We start from the raw sequence: 12,380 nt of genomic DNA on the forward strand, positions 1-12,380 counted from the left end.
ATCCACAAAGCATCAACTGTGGCTCCAGGGGGACCTGAATGAACAAGTTGCTGACTGACCATATCCTACACATGTTCGTGAATGGGCATGCCAGGGAAGCAGTGATACTGTTATTCTGCGAAGAGGGTTTGCACACTGCTCGCTACATGCGGCCAGGTGGTGTTCTACTGAAATGTGGCATGTGGGGTACTGCCTCGGGCTATAAAACCTCCCTGATGTATATTAGCTGTTCAAATTACGCTCAGGAAGGGGAGGCGAGATTGCACTTTATAGACAATGTGTTTCAAACCATCACACTTGATATTTGTCCACTATACTGTTCAGCAACATAGTTTGCTCAATTGTGTTCACCACGGTGGTGTCAAACGCATGTGTGGCTATCACTGTAGGACAAGTTGAAGTGCAACTCGTCCAAAAACACTACATTTTGCCTCTCAGCATGTCAGTGTAGGTGTTCAAATGCCCGGTGCAGTCTGTGTTGTTAGTGGGTTCTGGTCAATTGAATGCCCAGTGTGTCACTAGTCCAGCCTGCAGAAGATGGCATCAAACCATCAATGCAGACATGTTCACACCTGTTGCAGTGCTCCAACATTGTGCCAGCACTGTGACTGGAGCTGTTCTGTCTATTAGAGCCAAGCGGACAAGATGGCAGTCATTTCAAGCTGTTGTCAGATTATGTCATCCAGTATCCTGTTGGGACTGTGAACAACCTTCTTCACTCCACACTACTGAAGCAGCATGCCCTGTACAAGCCGCAGTGTCATGGAATGACAGCCCCACCTCCTGGATACCAATCATTCTATTCGACCCTGTGATGTCAGTGAGGCATATTGGCACTTGGTTACGTGTTTCCACTTTGTACGGTGGCTCTTCCCCAACTGACCCTCTCTGGTCACATAAATGAGGATGCTGTTGGATGTATGTCTCACCATCTCTCTGCCATTTAAATCACTTATTATGGATCTGTTGTCCTGCACATCGCCTTATCATGGCATGTTGCAGATTTCTGCTTCTGAATGTTTCACTGTCTACAAGCAAGAGCGTATAAAGACTTTGGTATTTATGGATACAGATAACTATTTTTGCTGAAGATACAAATGCAATTGAGTAAATATTCAGCTACCTTTGGAAGATACTGAGCTGATATTTAATATAACTGGCAACAGCAGCTTTCTTTTAAATTGAAGTGGCATAGCGTTTTTCTAATTATCATAGTGTATAGATTAAGCGTATGTGATTTACTCGTTTTAATGTATACCTTGACTCACTCTACATCCTCTAAGGTTCTGCATCTTAATGGGACCTACAGAGCACGATGCACGTATGAATGAATTAACACCTGGCTACATGTTCCTCCCACCTCAGTTTTGTTTTGTTCACAGTAAGAATTATATCTGTTACTCTTGTCTGATCCCTGTTCCATTTGCTTGTTTCCTGTATTTGCTATTAGTGGCAAATATGCATCTCTCCATTTCTAACTGAACTACACATTGTCTTTGACTGGCTTTCCATTATATTGTGTCACTGGACACAGTCGTTAATCATGATACAGCTTTAATCATTTCTAATCACTGGGTCATTGAGTTTAGTAAAGCTATGAATAAAATGGAATTTATTTCATACAGGGTTGCCACGTTGTTGTTGTTGTTGTTGTTGTGGTCATCAGTCCTGGGACTGGTTTGATGCAGCTCTCCGTGCTACTCTGCCCTGTGCAAGCTTCTTCATCTCCCAGTACCTACTGCAACCTACATCCTTCTGCATCTGCTTAGTGTAATCATCTCTTGGTTTCCCTCTACAATTTTTACCCTCCATGTTGCCCTCCAATATTAAATTGGTGATCCCTTGATGCCTCAGAACATGTCCTACCAACTGATCCCTTCTTGTTGTTGTCATAAATAAGCAAAAACACACAGCCTGTAAACCACTCTTAAATGAATCATTAGCCCAGTCATTATAGTCCACCCATTAACAGTCCAATTGCGAACAAGAAAACAGCTATGCACACAGCAGCATCATAATCATAGAAAACTGACTGGAGGTTTATTACTGGCTTCATAAGACGCTATGAACCAAGTGTGGAATGTTGGAGTTGGCTGCCTTTCTACAATATGCATGTCAGTGGGACTACACATTGTACTCCCTTATCGTGGCCTCAGCCTGTGTAATTCCATATCAGTAAGTGTCTGCTCTGCATAATATCATCAGTGCTATGTATCTTGGTATCTGTGGTGACAGTACGCATGACTTTAGGGAGTACCACACCACAGTCGATAAGCCGCACTTGAAACACTCATAACATGGCGGCTGCATGGGTTGGCAGTACAAACTGTATCGAAGTCCGCCAGGGGCAGCAGCTGCCAACCAATGGCCGTCATGTGTGTGGATAGTGATTGTTTGATGCCGTTTTAAATACTGGAGCACTGAGCTACTGCAAATAGTACACCAAGCTGTTTACAATCTCCAGTTACCACCGAGTCTACAAGCTGCATTCTTCGTCCACTGTCTTTGAGACTTAAGCTCTGTAGGCATCATAGGCCAGCCATGGACTCTACATAAGCATCTCTCAGAGGCACAGTGACAGGACTTTAATATTTTAGAGGACTTGTAATAATTTCAAACATCTATTTGTTCTGGACATTTCACAAGAAGCAGCATCATTTAAGTTGAGTATTCTTCATATTTAATAAATATCATTTTACTACTAATTGTTGCGAATCTTTCTGATAGAAGACAACCTATGCCATCCTCCTGCATTCCCAACAGTATTGCTATCTGGTAGTGTGTCAATCAAATTGATTTTAACATCACTTTCTAGTTTTTGATTTACCCACTGCACTGCAGACTATTTATACTTTTCTGCTCATATATTTTTTTTCTGTTCGTTTAGACATTGTCTTCAATTGGTTTTATACAAAAAGTCATTAATTGCTGTTTTTGTGCTACTAATATTTTTCATATATTATTTTAGACATATTGAAATTGATTTTTAAGCCTACCTTCAAACTGTTTTGTTAATTTTTTCTGGTAAGTGTTAAATTTTATCAACACCTGATGCTAATGGCACAATGTCATGTGTTAAAGAAAAGTAGTTCAAATATTTTTCATTAACACTTGTTCCCTCTTCATTTATTCAGTTTAGGTTTAATAATCTCCTCAAACACACACAAACACATTTAATTACTGGAAATTAAGAATGTTTCAATTGATTTCAGATTTTTCAACATACCAATAAACCTTTTACCTAAAATACACAGTTCTTCAGAAATTTATGGACACATATCTGATGGACCACTGAAAGGAACACCAATATCTGGAGTGGGTAGCTAATATTACATGCATTTTTCATATGTTAAATTATAATAGTCAAGAAATGGTAATTTATTTTTCTTTTATATTTTAGCTAAGGTATTATTTTGGTAAGATCAAAACATTCCTTTTTATAACCATTGGTTTAAATTTTTTCTGTAGTGTCTAGGTGATCAACAGTCTGCATTGCTTGGTCAGATGTGTCTAAAAGAAGGACAAGCAAAATGCACTTATGGTACTGGATGTTTTCTTCTGTATAACACTGGGACTAAGGTAAACATCACAAAAATAAATATTGTAGTGCAGGAACTGTCAAAAAATGCAACAAACTCTTTCAAACTAAAGATATGCACTAGAAGGTCTTGATTTAGAATTGTTGGATAGGAATAAGTTTAATCACTTACTAGTCTCTCTCTTCTCTCTCTCTCTCTCTCTCTCTCTCTCTCTCTCTCTCTCTCTCTCTCTCTCTCTCTCAAACACACACACCACACCACACACACACACACACACACACACACACACACACACACACACACACACACTCACACTCGTTCATTCTCATCATGTCCTGTAAATCAAATCATAAAGGAGAGCCTTACAGGATGAGAAATATATCTAGTTATAGATTAATGGGCAGAAGCATCCTCAGCAGCCTGTACATGTACAGTATACTAACAATCAGCAGTGACTACAGGCAACTCAGTCATATTGATAATTTTGAAAATAACCCTTCTACATTCCTTTCATATAACTGTTTTAGGGAAATTTAATATTTGGATTAGTCATAGAAGGACACTATTACACATCATGTTTGAATACCTGGAAACAGAAATACGCTTCCTGATTTCTGTTTAAGACTTTTGCACCAGAATATGATACTCCAGTCTGAATCTTAGACAGGGCTGCTGCAAAGTCTGTATGGGAATCATTTTACCTGTAGCTTTGTAGCTGTGTATTTTACAATTGTTAATTTCGTTCTTATTAATTATTAACTCAAAGACCATTAGGAATTAAATGTCTTGGAATATAAGAATATGGCAAGAGTGAAGTTGGTCTATAATTAGAGGTTACTTGCATAGCTCAACTTTAATAAATAGGTCTCACCACCACATATTTCAGGCCCCATGAAATATACACTCCTGGAAATGGAAAAAAGAACACATTGACACCGGTGTGTCAGACCCACCATACTTGCTCCGGACACTGCGAGAGGGCTGTACAAGCAATGATCACACGCACGGCACAGCAGACACACCAGGAACCGTGGTGTTGGCCGTCGAATGGCGCTAGCTGCGCAGCATTTGTGCACCGCCGCCGTCAGTGTCAGCCAGTTTGCCGTGGCATACGGAGCTCCATCGCAGTCTTTAACACTGGTAGCATGCCGCGACAGCATGGACGTGAAGCGTATGTGCAGTTGACGGACTTTGAGCGAGGGCGTATAGTAGGCATGCGGGAGGCCGGGTGGACGTACCGCCGAATTGCTCAACACATGGGGCTTGAGGTCTCCACAGTACATCGATGTTGTCGCCAGTGGTCGGCGGAAGGTGCACGTGCCCATCGACCTGGGACCGGACCGCAGCGACGCACGGATGCACGCCAAGACCGTAGGATCCTACGCAGTGCCGTAGGGGACCGCACCGCCACTTCCCAGCAAATTTGGGACACTGTTGCTCCAGGGGTATCGGCGAGCACCATTCGCAACCGTCTCCATGCAGCTGGGCTACGGTCCCGCACACCGTTAGGCCGTCTTCCGCTCATGCCCCAACATCATGCAGCCCGCCTCCAGTGGTGTCGCGACAGGCGTGAATGGAGGGACGAATGGAGACGTGTCGTCTTCAGCGATGAGAGTCGCTTCTGCCTTGGTGCCAGTGATGGTCGTATGCGTGTTTGGCGCCGTGCAGGTGAGCGCCACAATCAGGACTGCATACGACCGAGGCACACAGGGCCAACACCAGGCATCATGGTGTGGGGAGCAATGTCCTACACTGGCCGTACACCTCTGGTGATCGTTGAGGGGACACTGAATAGTGCACGGTACATCCAAACCGTCATCGAACCCATCGTTCTACCATTCCTAGACCGGCAAGGGAACTTGCTGTTCCAACAGGACAATGCACGTCCGCATGTATCCCGTGCCACCCAACGTGCTCTAGAAGGTGTAAGTCAACTAACCTGGCCAGCAAGATCTCTGGATCTGTCCCCCATTGAGCATGTTTGGGACTGGATGAAGCATCGTCTCACGCGGTCTGCACGTCCAGCACGAACACTGGTCCAACTGAGGCACCAGGTGGAAATGGCATGGCAAGCCATTCCACAGGACTACATCCAGCATCTCTACGATCATCTCCATGGGAGAATAGCAGCCTGCATTGCTGCGAAAGGTGGATATACACTGTACTAGTGCCGACATTGTGCATGCTCTGTTGCCTGTGGTTCTGTCAGTGTGATCATGTGATGTGTCTGACCCCAGGAATGTGTCAATAAAGTTTCCCCTTCCTGGGACAATGAATTCACGGTGTTCTTATTTCAAATTCCAGGAGTGTACATCAACTGACTACAAAGGTAACTCAAGTAGGACACTATAAAGTTGGCACAATATTTCAGTGCTTTGGCTGAAACACCATCACAGTCAGAAGAGCTACTGCTCTTCAATGAGCTAATGATTTTTTCTTCTTGTATTATATCTGGATAGAGTCATAGGTATGATTGGATTTTTATGTGATCTACAGCCATCTGCTGAGCAGTGATGCATCAGAAGCTTTATAAAATAGCTGACACCTGTTGTCGTAAAAATAAAATCAGTAATTGTTCCTAGTTATAATAAAAGGAAAAAAATAATCTTTTTAGTCACAATTTTCTATGAATTGGCAATTATGGCATACATTTCACAAAAGTAATGGTTTTGTGATCTCTCTAACAGCTAAAGTGGCAAAACTGATGTCTGCTGGTGCAGTATGCAGTGCCTCTCCAAGCAATTTTAATGGACTTGCTCTATATGATCAAATTTTATACCTGACAATGAGAAATCCAGGATGGAATAATGTCAATATTATGAAAAAGATAGTTGTTACTCACCATATAGCGGAGATGCTGTCTCACACATGCAGACATAGACATGCGAACGTCTCTCTCTCTCTCTCTCTCTCTCTCTCTCTCTCTCTCTCTCTCTCTCACACACACACACACACACACACACACACACACATACACACACACAAACACACACATACACACACAACCACTGTCTCTGGAGGCTATATTGCAAGCAGCAGCTCATGATGGGAGAAGGAACTGGGTGGCAGGGGCAAGGAGGATGGATAGCAGGGTAGGGGTAGGGTACGGGGTATGGTAAAGTACTGCCTGTTGGGGGCCTATAGGGGTGAGCTGGAGAGAGGGTATGGCAACTAGGTGCAGTTGGGAGGTTAGACAGATGGCAAGGGGGAAAGTGGGGGGGGGGGGGGGGCAGGGGAAACGGAGAGAAATAAAAAGACTGTGGGTGCCTTGGTGAAATAGAGGCATGTGTATGGATGTAGTGGGAACAAGGAATGGGACAGGTGGGTGTAGGGCAATGTCTGACAAAGGTTGAGGCTAAGAGGGTTGTGTGTTGGGCAGTGGGCTCAATATATGGGTGGTCCAGCTGTTTCTTAGCCACAGTTTGTCAGTGGCCATTCATGCTGACAGACAACTTGTTGGTTGTCATGCTCATGTAGAATTCAGCACAGTGGTTGTAGCTTAGCTTACAGATCAGATGACTGGTTTCATGGGTATCTCTGCCTCTGATGGTATAAGTGATGATTGTGGCCAGACTGGAGTAGGTGGTGGTGATGGGAGGATGTATGGGACAGGTCTTGCATCCAGGTGTATTATAGGATATGAGCCATTAGGCAAGGGGTTTGGAGCAGGGGTTGTGTTGGGATGGACAAGGATATTGTGTAGGTTTGGTGGCCAGTGGAATAGTACTGTGCGAGAGGTGGGAAGGATAGTGGGTATGAAATTCCTCATTTCAGGTTGTGCAAGAAATAGTCAAAACTCTGGTGGAGAATGCGATTCATTTGCTCCAGTCCTGGGTGGTACTGAGTCATGACAGCAATGCTCCTCTTTGGCTGGACAGTGGAACTTTGGGAGGTGGGGCTTGACATGAGAGATAAGGTACAGGAGGGTAATTAAGGTATGTGAAAACTTCAGTGAGACCCTTGGTATACTTCAAGAGGGAGTGCTTGTCACTACAGATGTGTTGGTGACACACTGTTACTATTGTAATTTCTTACTGGCAAGTGGTTACTATCACTGGATGGACACAAAAACAATAAAAAGTAAAGCTGACCCTGAGTGCTGTTGGTAAATTAAATAAATATTCAAAATGAAGCTTTTATTGTAATGAAACTGAACATCAACAAGAACTTCATATTAACTGTTTTGACTCATAACAGCGAAACATGATCTTTCAAAACAAAGATAAACACATGCTGCAAATTATTAGAAGAGACAGGGATGCAAATAAATGGATTAGGGAACAGATTAGAATGAGAGAAAACTATCATAATGATTTAAAAAGTGGAAGTTGGTTGGACAGTACTCAGGAACTTGTACGGTAGGTTGCCAAAGGAACTTCTGTCCTGAGTTCCAGGAAATGATAAAATACATAGAGTACAAACTTTTGGACAGTAGGTAGATGACATTAGAAGACAGGCAAAAGTAACATTGATTCATGTCCTGAACACTGTAATGCATGAAAATGTCTGGAGGAGGCTTTTATCAGTGGACATCAGTTGGTTGCTGCAGATGATGATGTGTTATATTTGCTGCCTAACAAAAAAAGTGAAGCATACAGAGGACATGGTCAGATGTCAGTGTAAATTCATAAATGAGTACATTATGGGCAGGTACATGGACACACCATTGGCAGGTATGTAAATGATTACAGTTGCAATTCTCTGCGACAAACAAAATGACCAATAGAGTGCAGTAGTATTGTTTGTGTTTAGTGACGGTATCAAGCCTGTAAGCAGATATGAGGACTGTGAATGGCATCAGATGTTGAGTGATCACTGTAAAGGATGGGCAGATGCCACATAGTTGTGTAAGAAAGACACACTACTGACCAAGAGAAATGTTTTATTAATTTGCAGTACACATTACACCAATAGTAAGAAAACACACATCACTCCAGCAACCCCATCCAGCACTGGGTCATGGACAGCTGCTTCCGCCCAGCTGAGGCACCTTGCTATGCTGATATCAGACCAAGTGATGACTGGTGGCCTGGCAATAGGCCATGAAGTTGACAACAGGAGCCTTCCTCTGCTTTTGCTGCTTTCACTGACTCAGGCCTCGCACACATGCCCACTGCAGAGGAGGGTGGAGGTTGCTATGGACAGGGCTCAACCTCTGCCCTCTGGTGGTAGTCTGGCAATGACATGCATGGACAGCAGTTCATTGGTGCTGTGACATCAACTCCCACAAAGATACCTTGTGCTGGTGATGGCTGGCCCATCCTGTTATTGAACCACTGGTGGCAGCTGGCAGTGCCCAGTCTTCTTACCATCTGATGTGGTCCTGGACTCATGGTGGTGCTGCTGTACCCTGAATCAATCTGCCTCAAAATTTGAACCTATTTAAATGGCTATAAAGTGCGTTCATTGCATTATGATCTGGCACCTGGTCACGTAAAATCACAACAAGGGTCTTGTTCTGGTGTGCTGACATCACTCGCTCTCCCTCCTTTGGCTATTACTGTTGCATAGTGCAAGTTTCCACTTAGTATGGCTAGCCTGACACACGATCCTTTTGCACACAGGTTATTCTGATCCACATGTCACCACACTGCACTTCCTGGCCTGTGGTTGCTACCACAATACTTTGTGGTGACTTTCCTATCTGTATTACTAATTTCACTAAAAAGTGGGTAGTGATACTACATTGCCCCCTTCCATGGGGGAGACCCAGCTGTCTGGGATATAATCAGCACTGGTTATCTTTCATAATTATGTCCACCCTTGCCACCCTTGACCTATAAAATCAGCATACGCTACTAGACTGGTTATTCTTAAATGCTGTAAACTTAATGCATTGACCTTTATGGCTGCACTCCATCTTCCTCAAGCACTTGAAATTCTTCTTTCTATGTATTTGTACTACTACAATTCTCACACATTTACTTTGACTATCATCACTTTGGAATCTTTCCTTGTATTGCTAAATCTCACATCATCACTCAAGGGTCTTTTGCCTTGCGCATTAACTCAGATACTACATGGGATATTTCACTGCTAGACCTCTTGCTGTGCTTATGCACAACCAGCATTTAACTGTCCCTTCCACACGTACAAAGCAAAAATGACATTCTTTCTTTCTTAGTAAATTACCTTAATGTTTCACCTCAATAAAACATAGACTGGCTTGATTAAACTCTTTCACTTGGCATCTTGTCTGTTTATCCTGTAGTTTTTTAACTGTAATTTTAACCCTTTTTTAGTAACCTTTGGAACATTTCCCTTATGGGAACGGTTCCCCCCTATACCTCCCAAGAAACCATATTCACAAAACTATTCTCACAAGAGAATCACATACACAACTACCATTCACAACACATTGACAGGTAGTTCTACTTATCTCTCCCACTGTAGTGCTCATCACGAAGTGAATTGGTTTTCTGGTATTCCTGCTCACCCAAAATAACTTCCTGGTGGCTGGTGGCACTATACCACACCCTTTGTGCCTTACTTCATTTGTACATTGTATAACTGGTTTGTCTTGTACAACAGATGCTCCTCGTAACTACTCTTCCTGGCAACAGCTTTCCGTCATCAAATGCTAAATCTGGCATGATATTCAGTCAGAATATTTATTTTCAGACTTGCATTGTACCATTCACCCACTGCATACTCCTTGCATGTATCAGACAGTGACTGTGCTGTAAACAGCTTGCTGTCCACATCATCTGCTTGCCCTGAAAGGCTGTGACCCAGTACTTGCACTCATGCTATCTTCTGGACCTCTGGTGGACACTCTTTAACAGATTCAGCCCTGTCAAATCTGTCTCGCGTGTGTCTAACTTATCACCTCTTCTTTTACCTCCATTCAAATTGCTTCTGAGGAAATACGTGTGCTTGTACCATTTCTGACACAACATCTGCCCAACTATCAATAACTTCTTGTACATTCCCTTTAGTATCTAAAACAACACCACCATCTGCAGTTCCAGCCTGCAAGATGCAAAAATCACTGACAATGCACTCTCTTGTGAATTGTGAATTGTGTGAATTGTGTTTTATTCATCTCATGACGTACATTTGCAATCCATTTGGTTTGCGTACAGGAGACATGTCAAAAATTTATAAAACAATTACAATGATTTTTACATTAATTAATGATAGCACTATAATAAATAACAACACTATAAGGATATTTCTTGGAACATGTAACACATTGTACCCAGCTCAAATTTCCAGATTGTCCTGCATGAATTCATCCACTGAGTAATAACACTTCATTGTCAGTACCTCATATAGCTTTCTTTTAAGTGAACCTAAATTCATCTGCATCAACTTGTTCCCTTTTAATTTATTAAAAATTTTCATTCCCATGTATTGAGGTCCCTGGGCAAACAGTCTGAGGCGGTGGGTGGGGAGCATAAAATTTTCTTTGTTTCTGGTATCATGTGAATGGACAAAATGGTTTCCCTCAAATAAGTCGCGTCTGGAGTACAAAAATATAATAATCTCATATATGTATAAGGATGGCAGAGTTAATATTTTGAGTTTCCTAAATAATGGTCGACATGGTTCTTTGTGATTGGCAGTGCACATATTTCGTATGATTTTTTTCTGTATTTTTAGTATCCGCACTATGTTTGTCGAGTTACCCCAAAAAACAATACCATACCTAATAATGGATTCAAAGTAGCTTGTATATGCTACTTTCCGCGTGTCAATGTCCGTTGCAGTTGATAATATTTGCATTGCAAATGCAAAGCTGCTCAATTTGTTTGCAAGGTATTCAATGTGTGCCTGCCACCTCAAATTTTCATCTACTTTTAGACCTAAGAATTTGACTGAGTCAACTTCTTCTATAACTTGGTTGTTGTGTACAATCTTAATTTGCTCACATTTTGACTGTTTGGTTTTGAACTGCATCACGTGAGTCTTAGATATGTTTAGATTCAGCCCATTTAGCTGAAACCAAGTTTCTAAGGTACTGAGGGTACTGATCACAGATTTGAGAATTTTTTCTGAATCCTGATCTTCAACTAAGACAGAAGTATCATCTGCGAACAGAACTGATGGGGAGCTGATATTTAATGGTAAGTCATTAACATAAAAGCTCTCCGGCTTCAATACAGCATCTGTTAAATCCCACAGGGGGTCATACTGCTCCACTCATGTTGCAATCCCCATACTTAATCACTTTGCTACAGCCCACACTAATTCTGGCTGCCTCAAACTCCATGAGTTCACTTGATATCACAGCTGGTACTTCTACGGTTTTCACCTTCAATTCAACAATGTCATTACTCTATGCCTAGTTTAAATTCTCAGGAACTTATATTATGATATCATCTACAAGTAATTCAATCTCCCCACTCAAAAGATCATCCTCTCCTCTGTGACATTCTTCCCTACTCTTCCCAGGACTGGCCAGTTTGACTATGTTAATGGTAGTCTGCCATCCTGCAGGAACAAATGAACTACTTACAAGCCCACTCCTCTCTCTTTCAGCTTATCCTTCTTCCTCCTCTCTGCAGCCTGTCTTTCCTTATTCTTCTTCTTTTGCATGATCCACAAATTCCTCACCTCCTGATCATTTCTGATCAATCAGTCATGTGCTCTCTCCATAACTTCTCATTAGACTCCAGAGATTTGCGATAAGCTGTTTCCTTCTAGTCTGCTTCAAGGCTTCTGATCTCTTGAACTGCTTTGCATTGCCCATTGCCTATCCACAGCTTAGTGCCTTCATTTAGGTAAGCAATCTTATGCAGGTCACCATCTACGTTGTACACCTTACATCTGTCCAATCTGGTCCCTGCTCCACCCACTATCACTACCTGCTCATCTTTTGTAAAATCATTACACAAA

General features: G+C 42.3%; 1 protein-coding gene across 5 annotated transcripts in view; it reads left to right on the top strand.

Annotated features, from left to right (window-relative positions):
• The window catches only part of LOC126266706 (glycerol kinase), a 190,084-nt gene that overhangs the window by 114,519 nt on the left and 63,185 nt on the right, over positions 1–12,380 (top strand). For all 5 annotated transcript variants that reach the window (XM_049971150.1, XM_049971151.1, XM_049971153.1 and 2 more), the window contains exons 6-7: positions 3,213–3,315; positions 3,469–3,579. In XM_049971150.1, coding sequence (XP_049827107.1) covers positions 3,213–3,315; positions 3,469–3,579 — 214 coding nt within the window. The remainder of the gene's footprint in view (positions 1–3,212; positions 3,316–3,468; positions 3,580–12,380) is intronic.

Source organism: Schistocerca gregaria, chromosome 4 (genome assembly GCF_023897955.1).
Source record: "Schistocerca gregaria isolate iqSchGreg1 chromosome 4, iqSchGreg1.2, whole genome shotgun sequence".
NCBI lineage: Eukaryota > Metazoa > Arthropoda > Insecta > Orthoptera > Acrididae > Schistocerca > Schistocerca gregaria.